Source organism: Aplysia californica, unplaced genomic scaffold (genome assembly GCF_000002075.1).
Source record: "Aplysia californica isolate F4 #8 unplaced genomic scaffold, AplCal3.0 scaffold00137, whole genome shotgun sequence".
Lineage (NCBI taxonomy): Eukaryota > Metazoa > Mollusca > Gastropoda > Aplysiida > Aplysiidae > Aplysia > Aplysia californica.
In genome coordinates, this window is record NW_004797407.1 from 282,656 (window position 1) to 309,446 (window position 26,791).

Consider the following 26,791-nt stretch of genomic DNA (forward strand, 5'->3'; position numbering starts at 1 on the left):
ATATCTAGATCTCTAGAATCTAGATCTAGATAATCTAGATGTAGATTCTAGATCTAGTTTTCGGTCTACATTATCAAGACATGTTTTGGTTTTATGCTAGATCTAGATAGACATTATTTTATAACTTGGCCTAGAATCTAGAATTCAATTTTAAAATCTGTTATCCTGTTTTCATCAACATGTGTAACCTTTTCTGTAGACCAGAAGAGTATAGAATTGTAGAGGCATTGTTTACAAATGCAACCTTGGCCAGTTCTCTGATTGCGCTAGACCTAAGCCGCAGAAAGCTAGGTCTAGGCCCCTCCAGACGCGACGCGCTTAGTTTCGAAAGGCCTAGGCCTCGCTAGGCCTAGGCTAGACGCGACGCGCTTCGCTGTCGATACCGCGCCTGGTTATTTTTAGCTCGCGTCTCAGCGGTCACGTTCGCAAATGCACTGTTGTCACTGACTGCGAGGCCTCGTTTCCTGTCTCTAGCTATTTTAGTGTCTCTGGTAAAATCCTCAATCCACAGTATTGACCAATCACGACGTCGCAAAGCGCGATAACTCTCATTTTCAAAAGTTACTGGGGCGGAAGCAGTTACTTACAGTTTTGCGCTGTTTCCTGTTTCGTTTAGGAACGATATTGTTCAATGTTATGTCAACTGTCAACACTACCGTCAGTCACGGCGTCGACGGTCGGCGGGAGGAATGCAAGTGAATTTTCAATTTGAATTCTTCCAGTTCACCACTGCACGCGGTCAGACTTGTAATTTTCTGGACAAGTCACCTCCTGTCTTGCTGGTACTCAGGTAGATATAGAATAGACTAATAGATAGATCTATCTAGAAATTCTATAGTCGCGTTTAAAATGCAACAGTGACGCTGTCAGTCAGCTGTGACAATTAATGCGGCGTTAATTGCGACAGAGTGAGTCTGACAAAAAAGAAGTTAAAGAACCCCCCCCCCCCCCCACACACACACACCCTCACATGCACACACACCTTCTCTCTCTCTCTCTCTCTCTCTCTCTCTCTCTCTCTCTCCTCTCTCTCTCTCTCTCTAGTCACACACACACACACACAGAATACAAATTTTATACACATCTATAGTGAGTACACATGTGACATACATGCACACAAACTCGGTGATCTTAAATACTTTAGCACGTTAAATTTTTCAATTGATTTTATTCCCTTTTCGGAACTTTTCCGTAACGAGCGACCACTTTAAAACATGATCTATCTAATCAAGATTAATACTCAATGACAATGGCTTCCAAAATCACAATGGCTAATGGAAGACCGAAAACCACTGTTATACCATATATCTGTTCATTATAAAATTACGGTAGTTTGCGCACAGTTCAAAGTTTTGAAGGTCTGAGTCGGGGATTAGATCTAGATATAGATCTAGATAATAGTACTAGATAGATCTAGAATCAAGTAGACTTTGGGAATTTAACGTGCTATTTAAAAGTATAAGACAGATCACCACAAACTCACACACAGACACACACACACTCACACACACGTGACAAACTCACACCGCACACGCGTGTGGCCTTATATACTTATCCGCGCGCGCACACTCACACACACAACTAAACAAACAAAGTACAAAGACAGTCGCACTCTTTCCTTGTTGATTGTTGTTGCTGTGGTTGCCCCTAGATCTATTCTAGATCTTGTTGTGGTTTTTGTACTGTTACTGTTACTATGCTACTGATGTTTTGTTGTAATATTTGTTGCCTCAATATTTGGGCTGTCTATATAAGTAGATCTATATATATAATGAAATGAAATGTATACAGGAGATAAAGTCAACGTACTGTACTGTACAGAAAGTCTTTGTGGATTTTTGCCTCACACTTTAAGTTCGCCATCTCAAGTTCTGTTTCAGATGATTTGTTCACTAAAGTTTGGTCTAAAGGCTAAAGGGGACAAAATTTTCAACTTTGAATTTAAGCTTTGTCAAATTCGTCGTAAGATTTGAATGCCTGCTCTAGAAAGCCTAGAGCCACTACGCTGGGAAGGGAAGCGGAAATGGTAGATCTAGAATCTAGAAGATCTTAGATTCTAGTCATTAATGTGAAAGAGCTCCGTGTTCACTGTCGCAATTAACGCCGCATTAGTATTAGTTGTCACAGCATCTCTCTGTCACAATTAACACTACCTTTTAGATTAGATTAGAAATCTAGATTAAGATATCATGAACTCTGTAAAAAAGATTTACACTATGTACAGTTCACAACCCCAGTTACATTGATGAATGAAATTACTGAAAACATTTATTTGGGTGCAGAAATGGCTGGCTGTCACACCTCTTGCAAAAGAATGAAGTCCTCACCCTCTTTTCGCGTGTGCTACACTCTCTGCATTCACAGGTCAGTTTTGACTTCACAATGACATGGGAACTGTTGCAGACCCTATTCAAGGGATTTTCTGGCTGAGCATGACCCCTATTGTCATTATTATCTTGTATCTCAACCAGATGTAGTGTCGCAAGGTTGCAGAGCTCATCAATGAGCTTCGTTTTGAATTTCAGCTACGGAAGCTTCTTTTAGCACCTTCAGGCTGAGATTTTGTGTGTAAAGTATAAAAAGCATTGATCTGTGTGATCTCAAAGATCCACAGAGAAATCTTCTTCCACCACTTTCTTGTTCTTCTATTGAAGGTACCATAGGTCTGGACCTTTTGATCAATTTTATCACAGCCGTTCATGTTTTTATTATAATCTTGAATTACAACCGGCTTGTCCACCGCTTTCACCTCTGTTGCACGTACTTGTGCCTCGCTAGATACCATGACACACGGTTTCTTTGCTTTTTTGTTTCAAAATGTTACACACAGGTACTTTGTATCCTGCTTGTACCACCTCGTTTCTCTGAAAGCCAGCCTGTTTGTTTTCAGCTCAGGCGAAAAGTCATGTCGATTTTTATTTACCGTCCCGGTATAATAAAATTTCTCGCTTGGTAAATATTTCAGCAGGGGATAGCTGGTAGGCTCATCGGACCACGGCCATTCTCTGGTGATAGAAGATCGCTTAGATCGTTGATGCTCAGAACAGTAAGAACGCTGATGCTTGAAATTGAAACACGGTAAGTAAATGCAAAGACAATAAAGCGTGCTAAAATTGCCGTAAATACCCACACCTGGAGATCCCCCCCCCCCCCCCCCGGCCCGGTAAAAATGCTCAGAGGAGATAAGCAGCAGCATCATTGGAGCACTGCATCATGTCACATTACCGGTATAATGTCTCCTGGAAAAACATTGCACCAAACGTCGTGCCAAGGTAGGTATACACGATCTGTGGTGCCATGCGGTTGGTTATGTTTAGATCATGTAGTCACGTGATGGGAGGGATATCCTGGTCTGACGTCACACTCACACAAGATGGCCACCTTACCTAAAAATAGTTGGCGTCGTTCTACGGGAGAAGTGGTCCCGCCCTAACTCCATTGAAATTTATACACACACACACTATCATTATAATGTAGATCTAGATTAGATCTGCACAATCGGAAACAAAGATGGAAGTCGTGTTATGTGTAGCTTAAAAAAAGGTGCATAGTGCAGGGGGTCTCCCCTCTGCTAAATTCATTGTTGAGACTAATAATAAAGAGCTGAGAGCTTGTTCTTGTATTGAACATTGCCTCACTACCCTCTCATTTTGTAAGTTTCGCACAAGGTACGAAAACACTGTTAAATTGCCCTTAACACTTTGCAGTCACACAACCAGCAGTTCAAGATAAGATATATACTTTATTATCCCAGAGGGAAATTTTTCTGGGCTGATCGTGTAAAAGTACATGCTGGTACGTATACATAAAAAATTTAAATTATACTTTACTCTCATTAAAATTCAATATGAAAAGTGAAGTAAAGCTGACAAAATGTTAGGCATCGTGGTGAATTCTGGTCACCCAGCCAGGAGAGCGACTGCAACCGACTTTGTGGGCCTGGCGCAGAACTTGGAACGGATAATTTTCGCCGTTGCATTGTTGTGCGAAGTGACCGCAGAGGGTTAAGGTGTTCTTTGGTGTCAAGGGCGGAAATTGTCCATCAGTTAGGACCTGTAGAGCATCAGAATCAAGAATTACCAGGCAAAACGACCACTTCAGGTCAAACACACCGTTCGCACCCCTTTTAATGTCACCAGGGTGCAGCATTCAGTTGATGAGCCCCATGAGACATCTGTCCGTAGACGATGTCTGCTGCAGCAATGACTCTCCTAATTCTCAATGGTCCGCATTCTCAAGGCATATCTTCATCTATGGCTGTACCATTTTCCTGTTTGCGAAGCTATCAGAGGATAGCAATGTGTTCATGATTCCTCGATCGTCTTGAAAAGCGTGAACATTTCCTCTGTGACATTTGGTTCCTTAACGAAGCCCATATTTACCTTTCAGGTTATATCAACTCCACTAATGCTGTCTATTTGGGCAACCTCAACCCCACCCACCCCCCCCCCCCCCCCACCCCCATTGTCTCTAGAACCAGCTCCATACTATAAGGTGTACAGTGCGTGTGGCTTGGAGTACTCACGGTTGAGTGGATCCTTGTGTTTGGCCACCTCTGAACATTACGAACGACGTGTTAATGTGTGTCGTGTCTAAAAGAGGACATGAGACCCTTGGTTCTAGGAATTCCAGAATTAAAACAATTTTTTTTTACTCAGTAGGAGAAAAGAATATATATTGTTTAAAGCTTACAGGGATGGAAGATTAGATTTTAAAAATAAATGGAAAGGAAAAAAAACAAACCAATCTGTACATGACTTTTCTTACAAGATCTTTTAAATTGGTGCATTTTGCATTTATTGGTGGTTTTTATAAAAGCCACTTACGTTTTCGAAAATACGTTTTTTCTTTGTGAATTTTATGTCAAACAAATTCCTTTTGAATGAATTATTATATCTGTTCCAAATTACAACATTCTGGAACAAATTTTGTGCGAAATATTAAAAAAAACAACAACATTTTTTTTGGATCACCCTGTATGTGGACTGAGGTCAATCTGACAAACATGGTCCAGCCACCTGAGTCATCTGATTCTCTTATATGGCAGACTTCACAGTAAGGTCCTACTCCACACATATGTCCCACTTTCCTAAAAATATTGTTTTTATTGGTATTTGTTCAGATAGACATAGACATATTATTATTTGTGCTTCAAATTAAAAAAGCTCTTAATTAACACTTTTCTTTTTCGGCGACATACCCTTTCAACCATTAGGTCCACACGTCGCCAGTATTGTCCCTTGCCTTCATGCACAGTTGAGTAGCGATTGTTTCTGCTTCCTAGACTCTCGGACAATTCAAATCCTGTATGTGAATTTTTTCAAGGCATTTGCAAGTGTTTTGACTCTTTTCCAAAAATGTCATATTCTGATGAAAGCATTGGATTTTCTGAAGGCAGTGATGCTTCAGCCTCCTGGATTAGTTGTGCCATATCTGTATCAAGTGAGGAAAGTAATAAAAGTGATACTGATCTGCCAGGACCTTTGACAAGAAAGGTCAGATCCAGACCAAGCAGTAGTCTAGGCACAGAAGGTGTTTCGAGTACCTCTAAAGGACCAGAGAGGGGAAGAAAACGAAGTGGTGCTGTCAAAGAGGGGCGTGTCCCCACAGCAAACTTGAGTTGGGAGTTTTATGACAAAGACGATCCATACGAAGTTGAATGGATACCTGACTTCAATCAGCAGCCTGGGCCATTGATAGACACCACAGGCTTTACTGAAGAAGAACTTTTCAGTATTTTTTTCCCCCTTGCTGCATTCGAACTCATGGTTGAACAAACAAACAAATACGCCAGCACCCATCTCCACAAGAACAAGTTTTATGAAAAGCGTTGGAAAGACGTTACTGTTGAAGAAATGAAAGCTTTTGTAGGTTTGCAAGTTGCTATGGGCCTATACCCTAGACCAGCTTTACTGGATCACTGGGCAAGCTTTTGGCTCGACGAGACGAAATTTGGACTCGTTATGAGTCGTCACAGGTATCAGATGATTCAAACCTGTTTACATTTTTTGGATAATGCTGCCTGGATTCCAAGGGGACAAGATGGCTTTGATCCTTTAGCTAAGATTCAGCCATTGCTTGATATCACAGGCCCTACCTATCCACTGGCTTACTATCCCCACAGACAACTTGCTGTTAATGAATCAGTGGCAAGATTCAAAGGACGAATTCACACACGGCAGTACATTATGTCAGACAAACTTACCAAACATGGCATCAGAATTTTCAGTTTATGTGATGCAGTGAACAGGTACATGTTGAAATTTATGGTGTCCTCAAGCGAGGAACGCTTTCAAGTTGAGGGTGACAACTTTGCCTGTTTTATGGTGAAAGAGCTCGTCAAAGACTACATCGACAAAGGTCATGTACTCTACACTGATCATTTTTTTACCTACCCCTCGCTTGTACAGTGGCTGAAAGGGAACAGCACTGGTGCAGTGGGCACAGTGCTTGAGAGCAGACCTGATTTTCCTCCTTATCACAAGGGAATTAATCTAGCTTTGAAGAAAGGAGACAGTCCTGTGTTCTCTCGGAGTGGTGAGATAGTGTGCGTGACCTGGCATGACGCAAAGAGGTGCAGTCTGATGAGCACCATCCACACTGACAATACAGTGGACAAACTGGTCCGGAAACGTGGAGCTCCAGGAGGCTTTAGGACAGTAGAAAAGCCAGTTATCGCGGAGGATTACAATGGTTTCATGGGAGGGGTCGACTATTTCGACCAAGTGACCAAAAACTGTGAATACCCTCACAGAAACTGTAAGTGGTACCACGCTTTATATCATTTTGTTAAAGAAGTGGCAATGGTGAATGCTTTTGCTCTGTATAAAGCAAAACAGAGCAAAGAAACATTTGCTAAAGATTTCAGAAATGCTCTGATCGATCAGCTAGTCTCTCCCCACATGAAGAACTATCAGAGAGCAAGGCAAGCTAGACCAAACCCTGCAGCCCCAAGATTGTCGGCTGCTGAGTCTCTGCATTTTCCCAGGAAATACACTGATCCAAAACATAGACCTAGGTGCAGAGTGTGTGCTCCTGCAAACATTAGAGCTCAAACACGGCACTACTGTCCTTCGTGTGATGTGGCACTATGTATTGACAACTGTTTCGAACTTTACCACACGAAATCGGATTATGTCACTGCTCGTCGGGCTTTGGCCCAGTAAATGCTGCTTTCTGGAGTACATGACACATGTGTAGATTATTTGACACTTTGGTAGGTGAGTCAGACTTTACTACAAGCTATGTAAACACTCAAACACTCTCGCAGCTACTGACTGGAGTGTCTTTAGGCCATTTTCAAAGGGGGGACATTAACCATGTTCATGCACAGTAGATAATTGTAAATTGTAAATGGGCTGATTCATCAATGTCATGCTCATAACTGTGCCTGAACTGCAACAGGGAACTGCTGCTTTTTCTTTCCTAATCCTTACTATCGTCATTTTACCTCTGCTTCTTTTGTATGTTTGTCACTCTCTTGTGACTCGCTATTTCCAGGATGCCTTGATAGGGGAAGCAGACTTTGTGCTGCTGAAGCTAGAGAGGTGAGAGCAGAGTAAGCCCGATTCCCTGAAAGGACTTCTCTGCTGACATCCACCTTTTGGCGCTCATATGATGTTATGCACTTGCGAGCGCCGTAAAACCTCTACTAAAACTGAAACAGAATTGTCAGACAAAAACTAACAAGATGCTTACCAATATGAAAACAGTCTCAAACAAGCAAATAGCAAATTCTTGTATGATGAGTTGTTTATTTTTTCATCAATTTTATTTGCTGTTCATCCAATTTTTTTAGTTTCTCATTTTGTTGTTGTTTACAACTCCTTTCCAATCATTTTTAGACTTTTCGTTTCCTTGAATGCTATTCTATTTAATTTCCATGCCCTAAGTATTCATTTTCTTCAATTGTCATGTAATTGGCTCAGTTCTGTCCTAAAAACCATGACAAAAAGTAGAAAGGGAATCGAAAGTAATTCGCATACCATTTAGCCCATTCACATACTGTCGTATTTAAATCTTTTTTGTCTATATTTACTACAAGCTGAGAAATACATTTTTTTGGCGTGAAACAGCCTGTTTTTAGCACATTCTGTCTGAGAGCATATTTGTGGATGAAAAAAGGTCGTGGAAGAAAAGTGTTAAAAGGGGAATTCAAATATGATGTAAACAAAACATTTATTTTCATCTAATAATCTAATTTAAAAAATTGAGAAAACAAACACATACCAAAAAATCAGTAAAAAAAAAAAAGTCTTGTTTTAAACCATACAAGATAAACTAGATCTAGATTATTAATACAAATATGTGTGTGCTTAAAGAAATGTACCAAAAGTCGGATTTTAATCATTTTGAGTTAAGAGTTGTTCTTAATAGGACATTCAACGCTGAATTGAGAATCTCAAGTAGTTTTTGAGATATTGCACATTTTGCGAGGTAGAGTATAAAGATCTAATTTTGAGAAAATTAGCTTTGAAGTTTAGAAAACATACTAACTTGTAAAAAAAACGATGGTTCAATTGTTTCTAATGCATTTCTTCATGAAAAAATTCATTTCCGATTCGGCATTCAGTTGACATCAATATCATGATTAGAGTTCAATGGTAAAACATAGCGTCGAAGAGAAAACATGCTTCAAGAATAGATTTTAACACCTTTAAAAAGCAATTTTCATTATCTTTTTAAAACCTACCCTACCCTCAAAATAATTCAAAATAAAATATTTAGAAGTCAAATCTGTGAAAACTTCTTTTAACACTTTGTTTAGAAATGATGGAACTATAATTTTTTCTGAAAAAACATTTTCGTCAAAAAAGTTATTTTTTTGTCATTATCAGCCTGTAGCTCAAAATGGTCTGTGGCGACTTTTGGTACCTTTCTTTAGGCACACACACAAATTTAGATGTAAAGCAACCACGAATTTAATTTCAAAATTTCAAGTGATCAGACATCCTAAACCACTTTATTCAACTTAAATGCCAAAAATTTTGCTCTAAATAACCATCTTTAACATTAATTTTTTAAAGGGCCAAACAAAACGTGTTTTATTATTATAATAATAGCATCACATGTGATGTTGGTCAGTGTAAGGCTCTCGTAAAATGGTCAGATCTTAAAAAAGAGCAGACCTTGACTGGAGATCCATAGAGAAGTCCGCCAGGCTGTTGATTGGTACGCATATATATATATATATATGTGTGTCATGACGCGGTGGAATCAGGCGCTCGTAAATTTTTAGGCATGTGCAGATATTGCTATCATCTTATAGCCTGTTCATTTGGCTTGTTTGGACGGGAAAAAAATGCTCTTTTAATCTACAACAGAAGACGAGATATTTGCGAATGAAGGAGGTTGGGGTTGCCTTGTTTCAGAGGTAAAAAAAGCGAGAAAATGACCACCAAAGTTTTGTCACTTCCATAGCTTGAGAATTCTTAAAAACGTGAAATTTACACTTTTGGTGTTTTTAATCAACATTTTTCGGTAAAATCCATAGATCTACAGATATGTTTTTTTGTGAAGAAGTGGTTATTCTCAAGTAGTTGTTATTTTCAGCTTTAACAATGAAGGTAATTATTGTGTCTCTTTGAAAATGATAGGTTATAATAAATGTTAAAGACTATTGAGTTTTAATTGTATGTCTTAAATTCTCTTTTCATTTCTCAGGTCTCATTGGATGTGATACAGTGGAAAGTTTGAAAGGATAGAACTGAAAATATTGAAAATGCAGGAAGCCATTTATTTTTATGATAGTGCTCAAGCACAGAGATATTATTACAACCAGGCTACTCTTCAGCATACATTTTATCAAGAATTTTCAGAATGTTTCGTGCAGCAGGCTTTTGAAATCTGCCCAGGTCATGAGCAAGATTTTGCTGATACTGTTAGGAAGATAGATGCTGCTCGTCCAGGATTTGTACAATCCTGGCATGTTGGATTTGCATTGATGGTAAGTTGTTTTTTTTCTTTTCTTCTCTGGCTCTGGGGATGTACCGCTTTAAACCTTAGATTTGTGTTTTGTGTGTCTAAGCTGCTTCTTTTTCAACTTTAAAGCGTCTTCTTCGTCCTGATCTCTCTCTCTCTTTTTTGTTGTTGTTGTATTATATGACAGTTGCTATCTAGTAACACCTATGATCTTTGGCACTTAGATAACTATTCAACACCCCCCCCCCCTGGGGCAGTGCTACTGACTGAAGTGTCTTTAAAAATAGGCCATTCCCAAAGAGGGGACATTAACATGTTTTTTTATGTTAAGTAGAATTGTAAATGGGCTGATTCATCAATGTCATGCTCATAACTGTGCTGAAACTGCAACGGGGAACTGCTGCTTTTTCTTTCTTAATCCTTACTATCGTCATGTTTCCTCTACTTCTTTTGTATTTTTGTCATGTAACTCTTGTGACCCGCTATTTCTGGGATGCCTTGATAGTCGAAGCAGACTTTGTGCTGTTGAAGCTAGAGAGGTGTGCAGAGTAAGCCTGATTCCTAGTATGGACTTCTCTGTCGACATCCACCCGTTGGCGATCATATGACCTTATGAAGTTGCAAGCGCTGTAAAAACTCTAATAGAACTATAATAGATTCATGTTGCAAAGTTCTGTTGAACTTGAACTTTAACTAAACATAGCTTCATTTAATTTGCTGCTAGCAGGTGGTTGGCGGATGATCTGGCATGGTTTGCTCTTTCTTTCCTTTCAAATATTTATTGTACTATAGTCCTTATCGCTTCTTCTTTTTTGTTTGTTACTTTTTTGTAACACCTCTAATCTTTGGCACTTGTATTACCTTACTCTGTGGTATGGAGGGAGAAATAGACGGGAGTGTGGACAAGTGGTTCAAAACAAATAAACAGGGAGAGGGAGGGGGGTTGGAATAAAGTGGGGGGAGGGCTGGCACATTCAACCTCATACCCCTGTACTAGTAGGTACAAGTCTGTATTATTTCTCCTTCATTGAATAAAAGAACAAGAGATCATGAAATTTTAGTGAGTTACTGTGACAACTTTTCCCATGTAGCAACATACCAGTTTCATTAAAAAAAAATATAAACTTATGTACAAAAGTTTTTTAAATGCACCGAAAATTGAGGTAGACAACCCGGTACCGGTACTAATAATAAGGGTAATTTTGCCATGAGCCTTTGCCAAAAGGTGGGGGCTTCTTCGTATATATATATATCTTACATACATACAAAATCCTTTCCAATTCCAATAAAAATAGTGCTACAGCTTTGAAAATTGTATGTATTGTGCTTAATTTTTCGGCTATGGGAGTATAGAAATGGCAGTCGGGCCATCAGAAGAAATCTTACAAATATTTTTAGTTCTGAAATCAATGTATTTTTAGAATGCAAAATGTGACCCGTCGAGTTCGTACTTTTTCTTTCGTCAAGTTCAACACAATGAAAATTTCTGAGAAACTCGTCCTTCCACATTTTTACTACTATAACTACATTTTTTGTGGTACTGTATCAGGAATAATGATTTCTATAGCTGTTTTTTCTTTGTGAGCCTCCTAGATTTTCAATTTCGAGCATATCTCATGTAGTCATCTCTCTGCCCTGACTGATTCCGAGGCTGTGATCGTACGTAATTTTGCAGAAAACGGAAATCCCTCAACGCCTCACGCTCTGTCATCATTTGTTATGTTCGAAAGAATAGATCAGAAAACGAGAAATAATAGGTGGATGAACGTATATGTTTCCTGTCGATCCATTAAGCGTATTGTTGTGCGATGTAAGACGGCAAGAAGAATAGTGATGTATGACACAAGTCCATTTAAGTTTTCTTATTTCATTATCTAATCTAAATATGTTATGTTCGAAAATTTAAAAGAAGTAAAGTAATGGTTAACATCGCACTGCTTTCCAAAGGTCAAGTAGTGGTAGATCTAGATGCAGCCACGCATTCTTGGCTAGATGTCAACGAGAGGGGAAAATTTGATGTAAATTGATGACATATATTCATATATTCCAAAATGACGATGAACATTTATCCACTATGTGTCATCGTGGTTATGTTCGAAAGATATTTGGTATTTTGCATAGAGTCATAGAAAAATGTGAATTAAGTGGCATTTTTTTCACCATTAGCATGCTTTATGAGTCAAACTGAATCTCCTGAATCTTTGTTTGCCCAAATTTCCAGAAAATGAATTAAAATATGAAAATGGAAAATTTTTCATTTCTTTTGGACATAACTATTAAGGCAATGAGAAAACTATTAAGATAATTTTATGTTCCATAATTTACTTTTCAGGGTATTTTTCATATTGTGTCATCATGGTTATGTTCGAAAGATATAAGATATTTTGCGGAGATTCGTTGTAAAATGTGAATAAAGTGGCATTTTTTCATCATTAACATGCATTGTGAGTCAAACTGAATCTTCTGAATGGTTGTTTGCCCATATTTATATAAAAGAAATTAAAATATATGAAACCGGAAAGTTTTTCATTTCTTTTGGACATAACTATGATGACACAAATGCAAACACAATGACATTCAGAATTTCTTGTTTCTCTGATCCTCTCCATTTTATATGCTCTTCATGCTTATGTTTGAAAATTAAAGCAATAAGAAAACTGTTAAAATAATTTTATATGTACACATTCTTAAAAAAATGTGTCTTCATAGTTATGTCTGAAAGAATTTGACTTGGGCCTTACGTAACGCCAGTTACACAGCTTAGCATGCCGTCTGTAGGTCTGTAAATACATGTTTTTGTGGGAGGAGATATACATGAATAGAACAGTTCATGTAAAAACGAAATTTTAAAAACTTCATCATCAAACCTGTGCTACATTTTAGGTATCCACCTGTTGGCAAAAGCTCATTTACAAAAATAAAGAAGTTTCATTCAGATATCCAGATTTTAGAAATAATGTTTCACGTGATCGTCGGTCATGGCAAGCTAGATAATAATAAACAGGGGGTTTGGAATAAGGGGTGGGGGGGAACCCCTGAAAATTAATAAGCAGGGGGGGGGGGGAGGGATTCTTATTCAGTACCTTAGAGTATTGTGTTGCAAGCGCTTTAAAACTCTTACTAAACTGTTTGCTGCAAGGTTGCTGTGATGCTATTATTATATCATGTTCGTTCTTTTTACTTTATTATGTGTCTCTGTGTTTTGGAGTGCCAGTGTTAAATAATAGATCATTTCAGAGGTGTGAGATAATAATAATAATAATAGCATTTGTACAGCGCATATCCCCGCTCAACAGCAGGCTCTATGCGCTTTACACTATATTATTACCCCAGCAGACCATAGAACACTTCGAAACATTCTCAGCTTCCCGGGAAGCATACAGTGCAAGCAGTTGATTAAGCGCTAAGCACTAACAAACTGACAAGATCTTTCGCTGTCTATGGCCGGGTACCCATTCCCACCTGGGTGAAGTGAGGAAAATTCGTGTAAAGTGCCTTGACGGGATTCGAACCCACGACCTTACGGTTACGAGTCCAAGAGCCTAACCACTAGGCCACCGACGCCTATTTCAAATGGTCCCTCCTCTTGGAGGGGTAAAACACTTTGTTTACCTTCATTGAAGCTTTTTTCTTTTTTTTTTCCCCATGCAACGTCCAGCGAGCTATAGCATATGGGAGACCAGATGTGATCATCTCCTTGTTGTATGGTGGAGTCGATGTCAATCAGACGTTTCGAGGGCGCTCCATGGTGCATGAGGCAGTCAAGGTCAGTCTTGCCGTGATTCATGTTCAGTGCAATGTTACGTAAAAAACTGTGTATCCATTTATGTATTTTGTGAATTGCATTGCGTATATTATTTTATTATGTATTTGTATGTGTGCTCATGCTGTAACTATGTGTAAGAGTGCGCGTGTGATAAGCAAGTAGATGTGTGTGTTTGGCGTGCATGTGTGCGTGAGTGTGTGTGTGTGCATGAATATTGTTGATACTTGCATTTATGTAAAGCGCCTAGAGCTGGGTTCATATGGAAGTGGGCGCTATAGAAATGGTCTTCATTATTATTACTATTATTGTTGTTTTGTTAGAGGTTTGAATATTGGTAGATACTTTCTCTCCCAGCCAGTTGTAAGGATTTGGCACCTGTTACGCTTACATCAATATTGTTGTTTGAAATCATATGTATGATCATGCAGTGGGATATAGGATATAATATGTCCTCGAAAACTCCTTGAATCTGCATTCAAGGAGAAAACTCCTTGAATTTTGCTGGATCAGACATGAACAAAATTTTTGTTGGAAAATCGAAACTATGATTCCTTTCAAACAAGTGTAGGCCTATCGGAAATATGCTTTCGACATGAATTTTTTTACCAAATATTCTTGAGTTTTTAAAATTTCTCCTTGAAACCTCAGTGAATTTTAAAAATTTCTCCTTGAAACCCCCCTAGAATTTGGTGTGGAGCTCATGGCAGGAACCCTGTATGTATAGTGGCTAATGAAAATGTGTTAGAAGTGGATGCTTTGATTTCGAGATAGGCCCCCGCGGTAGTGCCACTGACTGTAGTGTCTTTTGGCCATTCCCAAATGGGGGACATTTCTCGTTCAAGCACAGTTGAATCGTAAATGGGCTGATTCATGTCACGCTCATAACTGTGCCTGATCTACAACAGGGAACTGCTGCTTTCTTTTTCCTAATTCTCACTACTGTCATTTTTCCTCTACTTCTTTTGTATGTTTGTCACTCTCTTGTGACCTGCTATTTTTGGGGTGCCTTGATAGTCGAAGCAGACCTTGTGCTGTTGAAGCTAGAGAGGTGAGCAGAATAAGTCTGATTCCCTGTAAAGACTTCTCTGTTGGCATCCACTCCTTGGCGCTCATATGACCTTATGCAGTTGCGAGCGCTGTAAAACCCTCTACTATAAAAAAAAAAAAAGATTTCGAGATAACCAGATTGAAAGGTTGTTTTCTCATAGTCATATAGTAGCATAATGTTGCTCCAGATGGTGGGTAAATCTTTTCTTATATTTTGTCTGAGCAGGACGATGGCTTCATATACTTACCGGCAAATGTAATGCGAATTCACATGACACAAGAAGAGGAGAGTAAATTGAAGCAATATTTTTATTAAGAGAAACAGGTTTGAGGTGTCTCAATTTGCACAAAACAATGCTTGAGAGTTGGGGATTTGCTTGGGGACAGATTTTGTTATTCGGCATCAATGACATTGACCTTGCGGCTTAAGTTCCAGTCAGTATCTGGTATGGCCCACATTAGCGTTGATGACAGCAGTGCATCAGCGGTGCATAGAGTGGACCAAGCGATTGATTTGGTAGTTGGGGACCTGCACCCACTCCTGAAGAATAGCAGCACCCAGTTGTGCAGCTGTCCGGGGTCTGGGCTGGAGTTGGTTGAGACGCCTTTGAAGGATGTCCCAAAGGTGTTCTATTGGGTTCACATCTGGTGATCGGGGTGGGTGAAGCATGGTGGGTATTTTGTTTCTGCACCAGGAACTGCCGGACAGCACATGCTGTATGAGGCCGGGCGTTATCCTGCTGAAAGAGGTGGTTTTGATGTCTCTGGGAAAATGGAGCAACATGGGGCTGCAGAACTTGGTTGATGTTGCACTGTTCCGTCACTCCGTGGCCATGTCTATGTCCTAAATTTGGGAGGATTATGGGGCCCAGTCTTTGATTGATACAGATTGCGCCCCATATCATCACACTTTGGTCTCCCCACGGGTCTCTCTCAGATGTTTTCGTCAAGAGTAGCGCTGTTGGACCCGTTTATTGTCAGGATCGATGCAGAAGCGACTCTTGTCGCTGAAGATCACACGCTGCCACTGCCGATGACGCTCATTGATGATGGACGTTCAGGGGTGCCCTCTGCTCTGGACGCCGACAACACAGCCCCCTGGCCGCGAGTCGGCGGCATATGGTGCGGTCACTCAAGGCTCTACCGTGTGCTCCTATGGTGTTCTGGGCTGTCTCGGTGGCAGACAACCGTGGATCTCGGCGATGCTGACGCACGACAAAGTGGTCTTGGGCAGCTGTTGTCATTGGAGGTCTTCCACTTCTTTGGAGATATCTCATGGAGTTGGGTGCCTGGAATCTGTTTTGCAGGTGGTAGATAGTGCTGGCAAGCACTCCCAAGACTGTTGCCACCTGCTGAGGGCTCTTGCTGACTTGCAGACGTCCAATAGCTCTTTCTCGATTTTCTGCAGATAATCTTGGCATCTTGATAGTCGGACTATGCAACACTCAATCAAACATTTTAGGGCAGAGAATTTATAGACCAGACCAACTTAACATGTGAGCAAAAATTCATGTTTTAACTGCGTACCATTGAGAGGGTTGCTTTGTTGTATTGTTTGATGCATAAGCAGCCAATGAGCGTGTTGTGTTTTTTAAAATCGAGCCAATCCAATAACAAGAACACATTGTGAATAGAGACAAATGAAGTTACTTTTTCACGTTAACTATGCCGGTCAGTATATTATATAGAGCAAAATGTTCAGAGTCCGCTTAAAGTTTCTAAGCTGTCTTTATCTCTATAATGATTTTAGGAGAGGTATTACCGATCTTCTCGTGCCTCCGTGTTTGATGATGATATTTGGTTTTCTGCACCTTTTGTTTCAAGTGTGGCTGTTTTTACAAACTTTTATTTAAAATGTAATCATCAAATTTCCTTTTGATTATGGTTTTTCTGTAGCATAGCTATTAGCTATTTATGTATGTATGCTTATTTTCTTTTTCTCATGTATATACTCACCTTCTGTCTTTGTTCTGAAATGAGATATAATCTTTTCTTCCTTAGCAAGGCAACTCTGACATGCTAGAGTTTGTGCTGTCGCTTCCCGGAATAGAAAAGGATGCCTACGATGTCACCGGAAAGACTGCTTTGATGCATGCAACGGGGAGTACACCGGAGTGTTTGAAAGTAAGTGTGCTCGGAAAAGTGATTTTAAAAAAATATTTTTTGCATATTGCATACGCTTACATTTGCTTATTGGGTCACAATATCGTCAAGCTGTTAAACTGTTCCAAGCCAAGAAAGCAAAATCTGTCTGGAAAGAGGGGAAAGAAACTGTTTCATTCATTTAAAAATTGTATCAATTTCATGTATCTTTTCTTGTTTTGTTTTTTTATCATTTAGAATTTGAATTTCGACAAAACTTTTCTGGGGTAGATGCAACCAGTAACACAGATTAAGAAATTGCAGTAAAATAGATAAAAGATTTGGGGCTTACTACATCTTAATAGCTGATCGAAGATAATAAAAAAAAATTATTTTTTTTGTTAGTGTTTTACGGCGCTTGCAACTTCATAATGCCATATGAGCGCACGGAACACACATTCAACAATTTTCAGTTTGGTAGGAAATTTGGAATTTTGTCCGGGTGTGCGGCCGAAGCCTTCTCTTATTGATTTTAGACCACCAAGGTATCTTTATCATGCGGAACTTGCACACTGGACCTCCGATATTTTTCGCCCATGTCTGAGATGATAATAATAATAATAAATAGCATTTATACTGCGCATTTCCATTTCCTAAAAGATGCTCAATGCGCATTACAATGAAAAAGACATCACATCTTAAAAATTAATCGACACAAATGTGTACGTAAAACAAAGTATTATACATATAATATAAATGCATATGTGTAAAATTTTATACCAGAAAAACAGTCTCGCAGTGAGGTTGAAAATGTGTTCACTAAAAATATACAATGCAATATAAATTTCACAAACAGTCAAAATACAGTTGAAACGTGAGTAACTAGAAACATTCATTAAAACATTAATTCTATACAGATAGAAAAACATTTCCTTCCACTCTATCTCTCTCTCTCTCTCTCTCTCTCTCTCTCTCTCTCTCTCTCTCTCTCTCTGTCTGTCTGTCTGTCTGTCTGTCTCTCTCTCTCTCTCTGTCTGTCTGTCTGTCTCTCTCTCTCTCCCTCTCTCTCTCTCCCTTTCCCTCTATCTCTCTCTCTCTTTCTCTCTCCCTCTCTCGCTATCTCTCTCTTTTCTCTCTCTCTCTCTCTCTTTTTCTCTCTCTCATTCTCACTCGCTATTTCTTCAGTCTCACAGTCTGGCATACACATGCGTATATATCACAGTACATCATTATGACAGGTATGCTTTTGTGAATAAAAAATGCTTCAGCTGATTTTTGAAAATGGAAATTGTTGGGGCAGATCTTATTTTATATGGGATTTCGTTCCATACCTGGGGACCAAAGAACAAAAAGGAACGCTCGCCGTATGTTTTGTAGTTTTGTTTTGTAGTTTTAAGAATTAGATTGTCAGAGGCTGATCTAAGGGCTCTAGGTGGATTATATAATTCCAGGAATGTTTTAAGATAAAAAGGTGCACTATCATTTATACATTTAAAAGAGAGAACGGCAGTTTTGTATTTAATCCTTTCTTTTATTGGCAGCCAGTGTAGTTCTTTCAGAATTGGTGTTACGTGGGCTGATTTCTTTTGTTTCATTATCAATTTTGCTGCTTGATTTTGAAGTACTTGTAACTTTGATAGTTTTTCGGATGTCAAACCGGACAAAATAACATTACAGTAATCTAACTTTGATAAAATGAGTGTTGTTACAAGTGTCTTGGCTGCTGCTTTAGTTAAATAATTTCTTACACTGCCAATTTTCTTAAGCTGAAAGTAAATATTTTTGCTGAGCTGGCTTATTTGGGAGGACATAGACATATCATAATCCAACTGAACCCCTAGAACGAATGGTATGGTTATTAATATCAATTTGTAGCTCTGGGAGATTTTTAATGGCTTTTGTATTTCCACTCAACATTATTTCCGTCTTGTCATCATTTAGTTTCAATTTATTGCTGGTCATCCATATTTTTAAATCTCTAGTACATTGTTCTGTAGAGTCGACTAAAAGTGGTATTTGATCGAAATCAATAGACTTATAAATTTGAGTGTCATCAGCATAAAGATGGTAATTCATGCCATATTGTCTTAAAATATCAGCAATAGGTTGTGTATACATTGTAAACAAGACAGGTCCAAGAACAGACCCCTGAGGAACACCACGTCTAAGCAAAACATTATTAGAACACATGTTTCCAACCACAACTGCTTGTGTTCGATCCTTAAAATATGACTCAAACCATCGCAGGACAGTACCCTTTATGCCAAAAGTAGTATTTAATCTCTCGAGTAAAATACCATGATCAATGGTATCGAATGCAGCCGAAAGGTCCAAAAGAGTAAGAAGACATACCTTTTTTTCATCAATATATTTTAAAATATCAGTACAGACCCTAAGTAACGCTGTCTCGGTACTATGGTGTGCCTTATATGCTGACTGATAGACTTCGCTAAGATTATTTGCTTTAATATGATGTAACAGTCTATTAGATACAACTTTTTCAAGAATTTTGGAAAGGAAAGAAAGATTTGAAACTGGTCTAAAATTTTTAAAGTCCTTTTCATCAAGTCCAGATTTTTTCAAAAGGGGTCTAATATGGGCTGTCTTAAAGCAATTTGGTACTGTGCCTGTGAGGAGAGAATCATTTACAATTTGGGTGATATGTGGAAGAAGTTCATGCAAACATTTTTTTAAAAGGCTGGTGGGCATAGGGTCTAAGGCGCAACTTTTTGATGGACTATCTAATATGATCTTTTTGATTTCTTCTTCCGTTGCTGGAGTAAAATAATCGATGGCTAGGTGTAGATCTTTCCTACCAGAAGATCAGGGGTGTGGCTGAAAGACAGCAGTAAGGAGCCCAGAAGTAGCAGTAGAAAGGCTGCAGAAAGAGTCAGGAACCCAGAGGAGGGGGCAAGGGAGATGAGGAGGTGGTGGCAGAAAGTGCAGACGAAATCAGACGACAGAGCATTGTTAGAGAGCAGGAAAGGAGGTGAAAGGAGAATCTTTTTTAGAAAAGAAAATGTTCCGTCGACACTAAAAAAAGGACACTGAAAAAGAAAAGTTTGGTGAATTTTTTTTTTGCTTGGTTTCTTTCATCTTTGAGGTCCATGTGGTAAATAAGTTCCCCATTTCAGTTTCGAAACTAAATTTTATTAAGAGAGAAATGATATTTCGGAATATCACATCTGTAGTTAAAGTAATAACATATATATAGACATTTTGTTACCAGTTCTGCTATTGTAATTAATGTTTCCCTCTTCGGGATTGTTAACCCTGTCCGTACGCCCTGGGGTCATTTTGTACCCCCGGGATTGTATTCTTCACATTTTATAATACTTGTAGTACGAAGATCTCTTTGAAACTTTCAGTTATTTCTCAAAAAATCATTTTGACAGACTGCTTTGCAAAAGCGTACGAATCGGATTAACGAATAAATTTCCTCTTTGGAAAGTGGTGGCACAGAGTTCCCCACGTCATATGGATAGGATAGTTAAATACGACGTACGGATAGGGTTAAAGCGAGCTAACTTGTTGTTTTTCTCTAGCATATTTTGCAAGGCACTGACTATGACATGTTTTTCTTTACCTTGAAGGGGTTCTTCTAGAAAAATCTAACAAATCAGACAGGTCAACTAACTAAGCTTAACTCTTTTTAATCCTGGCCGTACTCCCACGGACTCTGTACCTGTCCTGGGACCGCCGTGCCCTTATGAGTTCGAATCCGGTGTGTATATTTCAAAGTGCTGTATTTCTTACTTTATACTCTTTGGTTTAAGGAAATTTGGCAGTTATGTTAGAAATTGAATGTAGTTTTTGTAAATGTATGATTTTAGGAATTACACCAATTCCACAATGTAGACTTTGAGGTATATTCCACCCTCCGACTTGATTTCCGTGCCTTCGACGTCCCATTGGATTTTATAGATCTAGATCTACCCATCAGTACTGAGCGAATTCCAGTACTGACCCCTTCACTATGATCTGAATCGCTATTATATGCGTTTAAGTCCTGTTCGTTATCATCCACAACACTTGTTTCAGAGTGACTTTCATCAATTCAGTATCATTCCCCCTCACAACCCAGCGCCACTTCAAAAAGTACTTCGTCGGTCGTGAACGTGCGTTTTCGAGACATCATTCAAGCTTCTACACCCATTAAAAATAACGTAACCGCTGTTCATTAGAAAATTTAAATATTCAGACAGAGCTAGCATCGCAGTATTTGCGTATTTTGGTAATAACAAGCAGAACTAGCTTCTTTGGCGTGACCATATCGCTGTTCCGAGTTTACTTGTAGCCCGGACTGGTCCTTGTTACGAGAATACTCGTAGCCCGGATAAAAAGAGTTAAGTCAAATTCTGGATAAAAAAAACATCTTTTCATCTGTTTGGTAGGGTCTTTCTTAATCATAGACACACATACACACACACACACAGAAACCCCTGAATAACAAACAAACAGACAAATAAACATAGACTTTCATTCATTTCATCGTGCACAGGTCTTGCTGGATGCTGGGTGCAATATGTTTTTAAAGGACGGAGAAGGAAATTCTGCCATACACCAGCCGTTCAAGACCTTGGATTCGTCATGTGGGAATGTCGTTGAGTGCCTGGATATGCTTCTGCGGTATGGCGCACACCTTGGTGCTAGAGGCGCTCAGGTATTTGGTTGTTTTTTTTTTCTTTTCCGCCTTTCTTTGAATGGCGTCGCTAGTCGAGTAGTTAGGCTACCAGACTTGTAATCTTGAGGTTGTGGGTTCGGGGGTTTGAGCCCCAGGCTGAACATTGTGTCCTTGGGAAAGGCACTTTACCGGAATTTTTCTCACTTCACCCAGATGGGAATGGGTACCCTGCCATAGACAGCGAAAGATCTTGTCAGTATGTTAGTGTTTTAGCGCCTATAAAATGGCAGCGTGCATTGTATGCTTCCCTGGAAGTTGAGATTGTTTCAGAATGCTCTCAGGTCTTCTTGGGTAATCATATACAATGTAAATTGTAAAGAGCATAGAGCTTACTGTTGAATGGGAATTTATGCTGACCCTCTTTGCCTCTGACAGACCTTCGAGGGGGCAGCCATTTTGATGTGATGTCATTCAGGCAAAAATCAAAGAAACTTAAATTTTAACATTTTGAGTTCAACAGTACATGTGCAAGTACGTGTGAACTGAATTTAATTTAATCTGATGCAAAATTGTGCAAAGTAACGAACAGTTTGCATTACTTTTTGACTCCCCCTCATATTATTATTATTAATTTTTATAATCATTATTATCATCAGCTACTTGCACTGTATGCTTCCTGGGAAGCTGAGTGTTCTATGGTCTGCCGAGATAGTGTAAAGCGCGAAGAGCTTGCTGTCGAACAGGGATTGGATATGCGCTATACAAATGCTATTATTGTTATTATTATTATTATTATTATTATGAGGGGGAGTCGAAAAGTAATGCAAGTTTGTTTATAACTTAAAGAAGAAAGAACGCACTGGCAACTATCATACCTCAAATTGAAGGGGAACATCTGAGGATCAGATTTCTATATCTCAACATAGTCTCCATTTTGTTCAATAGCCACTGTCCACCTTTTATTAAGTCAACATATGGCAGCTTCGTAAGACTGAGCAGGTTTGTCTTTAGGGTACCGCAGTCTTGATTTGTCCATCGTTTCCATTGTGTTGGCCTCTCAATGATTTTTTTCGAGGACCGAAAACGTGGAAGTCTGAAGGTGCCAAATCAGAGAATCAGCTGGGTGTGGCAGTGTTTTCCACCCAAACGGGATGATTGTCTCCCTTGTTCTGGTACTTGTATGCAGGCGGGCATTGTCATGGTGCAAAATAACACTTTTTCCATTTTCAAATTTGGTCTTCTCGCTTTCAGTCATTTCGGTGTTTCAATGTAGGCTTCAGAATTGACAGTTGTTCCTCGTGGTAAAAAAATTAATCTGTGAGACGCCGTCTATGAACGTCCAAAAACAAAGCTGCCACGATTTTTTCCGCTGATTCTGCGGGACGATGTTTGTCTGACAAGCATATGGGCACCTCCTCCTCTCCACTTTTTCCGGTCCATTGCTCAAACATGTAACCCACCTATATACCTATCTAGAGCTTGTTCCATGTAAACATTTCGAAGTCTCTTTTGGATGGGGCTCTCGTGGCCTAGAGGTTAAGGTGTTGGCCTCTCATTCAAAGGTCCCGGGTTCGATTCCGGGTAGCGACCAAAAAATTTTCTTCTCTAAAATTGTCTCCTTTCACATCCTTTCCTGATCTCTAACAATGTTCTGTTGTCTGCTTTCATTTCCACTTTCTGCCCCCACCCCCTCACCTCCTTTGCCCCCTCCTCTGGGCTCCTGACTCTTTCTGCAGCCTTTCTACTGCTACTCCTTGGCTCCTCCTAATTGCTGTCTTTCTGCCACACCCCTGATCTTCTGGTAGGAAAGATCTACACCTAGCCTTCTCGGACAAGGGCGAAAAATCTCGGAGGGCCCATGTGCAAGTTGCGCACGTTAAAGATCCCTTGGTGGTCTAAAATCGATAAGAGTAGGCTTCGGCCGCCACCCGCGCAAAATTCAAAATTTCCTACCAACGAAAAAGTATTAGGTGTGTCCCGCGCGCTCATATGACCTTATGCAGTTGCGAGCGCCGTAAAACCCTATACTAAACAAACAACAAACAATCTTTTGGATGCTACCGGTGGATTCTCCTTCTAAAACAAGAAATTTAATGACTGCTCTTTGCCTCTGACTGACCTCCAAGGGGGCAGCCATTTTCAGGCAAAAATCAAAGAAACTTAAATTTTAACAGTTTGAGTTCAACAGTACATGTGCTAGTGCGTGTGAACTGAATTTAATTTAATCTGATGCAACATTGCGCAAAGTAACGAACAGCTTGCATTACTTTTTTACTCCCCCCCCCCGTTATCGTATTATTATTATTAATTTTTATCATTATTATTATTATTAAGTGGTGACTAAACATTTCCTCTGTGCATTATAATGATTGTTTTGTATCTAATTTTCTACTTTTAATGTTTCATCGGGGAAAGATTTTTTAAATATATAACTTTCTCATATAATGATGTTTCATCCGTGAAAGACTTTGTTCTATCTAATTTTCTCCTATTGATGTTCCGCCAGGGAAAGACTTTGTTCATTGTTCTATCTATATAACTTTCCCCTATTGCTGTTCAATCAGGGAAAGACTTTGTTCATTGCTCTATCTAACTATATAACGTTCTCCTATTGCTGTTCAATCAGGGAAAGACTTCGTTCTTTGCTCTATCTATATAACTTTCTCCTATTGCTGTTCAATCAGGGAACGACTTTGTTAATTGCTCTACTCTCTCTATATAACTTTCTCTTATTGCTGTTCAATCAGGGAAAGACTTTGTTCATTTTTCTCCTATTGCTGTTCAATCAGGGAAAGACTCCGTTCATTGTTCTATCTATATAACTTTCTCCTATTGCTGTTCAATCAGGGAAAGACTTTGTTCATTGCTCTATCTATCATGGGTCTGAATATTCGGCTATTTAACGGATTTCCGCTACCGCCATTTCCTCCGCTAAACCACCACTTTCTGTACTTAATCAAGATTGTAAATATTTGGTAAGTGACTCTTACTGTAAATTATCTTCCAAACCCTCAAATTGGTATGGAATATCCTTGCTTGGATAAATTAATGGTTTTTATTTCAGCATTCTAGGGTTGAAAAGTGTACATGTAATAATAATGGGTGTCTCGTGAAAATGGTCTTCTGTTGTGATCACGCAGAAAGTTCCTCCTTTTTTAAAATTCTGAGTTGAGACCCGATATCTGAGACCCATGATCTATCTAACTTTCTTCTATTGATGATGTTTCATCATGGAAAGGCTTTGTTCTATATGTATAATTTTCTCCTGTTGGTGTTTGGCTAGGGAAAGACTTGCCTCCAGCGCGCTGTGGAGATGGGGAACCACTTGCTGGTCCACTGGCTGATCATGCGCAACGTGGACCTCCAGCAACACGTGACCAACGTACACATCATCCTGGACACACAGCTGTACCGATCCCGCGACCTCTACGACAACGTGCTCCTCCTGGCAGTGCACCAGGCCGACCGCAAGCTCATGGAGGTGCTCATTGCTTGCGGCTGTTCCTTCAGGCATTACTCGTGGCTACTGCCGTACTGTAAATCATTTCGAATGCTCCACGCGAGCCTTCAAGGTGCCTTGTCGCAGGTCGGCTCTTTGCAGTCCCTGTGCCGTGCGGTTATTCGCCCTTGCCTCTCGAACGATATTGAGCGAGATGTGGCCTGTCTGGGAATTCCTCGCCCACTGCAGAGTTTTCTTTTGTGTAGAGGGGAAACTCAAGTTCTTGTACAGGATAGCTCCACGTAGGCGAAATCCACAAGACATTGCAGAGATACTGGACATGAAGTTTGTTCACATGCTCTATATGTCTTGTGTTCAGCTGGACATGAAATTTGTTCACATGCTCTTTATTTCTTATGTATGAGTGCACAGAAAAGATATCTCAAGTTGGTGGGGGGAGGTTGGTTTTTTTTTTTTTTTTTTTTTTTAAGTATGTCGTGTGTGGTGGAAAGAGAATATTCCTCCAACTGGTGGTACTTAAGTTTGTTTAACCCTCTGGTCTGGAAGGCATGTCTGATTGAACCCTGAGCCTACATTATTCAGGGTTCGTACGGGTCTTGGAATACTGGAAAACTCTTGGAAGTTTGTTTTTTTTATCTTCCAAGACATGGAGAACTCTTTGAATTTGGGGAATTTGGCAAAATTCTTGGAAAAGCCTAGGAAAAACAAATTTTAAACTAGATCTATTGTAAAAATATTTCCTCGGAGTTTAGAAGGCCTCGATTTTCCGCATTCTGAAGAGTACCATAATGTATTATTACATGCTGAATGAAAAATTTTCTTCCTAAGTGACATGTCATTTGTCTTGTAAAAAAGAAATCTAGTCTTGAAAACTCTTGGAAGTCTCTTGGAAAAAAGAAATCTGGCCTGGAAAACTCGTCGGGAAAAAATCTGCTCAGTATGAACCCTGATTATTACTGTCACCCTTATTCAGACCCCAGCACGCGGTAGTGCATACCTGGTAGCCAACATAAAGGTGTGCTAGTCTACAGATCCTGCAAAGTGGGTGGTTGGGACATTTTGAACATATTGGCAGACACGTGACAGTCAAGGAGTTTTCTTTTGGCAGCATGTTCTTGTATTTTTCTTGTGAAGTGTTGTTTGTGTGTACAAGGCTAAATTATTGTATTTGTGAGGCATCGTGGTGACATCAGGCGCTGGTCAAAATAATGAAATCAAAGAAATTGACATTTTTCTGCCACGTGGGCAATTTTTTATTGATTTTTTTTCTCTGAGCGGCTTATAACTGTATATAAAAAAATATGTATATTTAGCAATACATCTTTTATTTTCAATTGGTCATTTCTAAGGGGTGAAGAAATTTTTCAGCATACTATAAAGTTGCTGATGGTCTGTTCTATGATGTGCTGTCTACTATGGTGTGGCGTCAGTGGCGTAGTGGTTAGGCACCAGGGTATAGGCCACGGACAAACACCTTCCACCTTTCTCTATCCTGGGCTAGCCTCTTGATGTTATTCCATGTCTTCCCACTTTTCTGTACATCCGTTTCTGTGATTCTTCTCCAGGTTCCACGAGGTCTTCCCCTTGATCTCTTGCCCTGTGGGTTCCAATCCAAAACTTTCTTTGTTATGCAGCTGCCTGACTTCCTGAGAGTATGTCCAATCCATCGCCACCGCCTTCTTCCTATCTCATCTCTGACTAGGATCTGTCTTGTTTTCCTTAACACTTCCACATTGAAACTACTGGTGAAGTGCCTTAACTGTAATGTATCTTGTCTTTCCCCTCTTGATTTTTTTTTCTTTTCCTTGCAAACGTGTTTCTGTTATTTCATTTTCACACTCACTGAAAGTGAAAAATGTGGTAGACAGACATGAATTAGGCGTAATTTTAG

General features: G+C 39.5%; 2 protein-coding genes across 4 annotated transcripts; both read left to right on the plus strand.

Annotated features, from left to right (window-relative positions):
* Positions 1 to 587: 587 nt before the first annotated feature.
* Positions 588 to 25,789, plus strand: LOC101847334 (ankyrin repeat and SOCS box protein 11). Of its 3 annotated transcripts, none has more exons than XM_013081590.2 (7): positions 588 to 790; positions 2,966 to 3,078; positions 9,664 to 9,946; positions 13,580 to 13,687; positions 16,736 to 16,858; positions 21,318 to 21,479; positions 24,724 to 25,789. In XM_013081590.2, exons 3-7 carry the CDS (start codon positions 9,722 to 9,724, stop codon positions 25,183 to 25,185), a joined length of 1,080 nt encoding a protein of 359 aa, XP_012937044.1. In that variant the 5' UTR covers positions 588 to 790; positions 2,966 to 3,078; positions 9,664 to 9,721; the 3' UTR covers positions 25,186 to 25,789. The 3 variants fall into 3 exon arrangements, with proteins under 3 accessions (XP_012937044.1, XP_012937045.1, XP_005096823.1); XM_013081591.2 differs by having other exon boundaries at positions 2,969 to 3,078; XM_005096766.3 differs by lacking the exon at positions 2,966 to 3,078 and having other exon boundaries at positions 589 to 790.
* LOC101851573 (piggyBac transposable element-derived protein 4-like) lies at positions 5,358 to 7,166 on the plus strand. Its single transcript, XM_005096782.1, has one exon. It carries the CDS (start codon positions 5,358 to 5,360, stop codon positions 7,164 to 7,166), a length of 1,809 nt encoding a protein of 602 aa, XP_005096839.1.
* Positions 25,790 to 26,791: the final 1,002 nt, after the last annotated feature.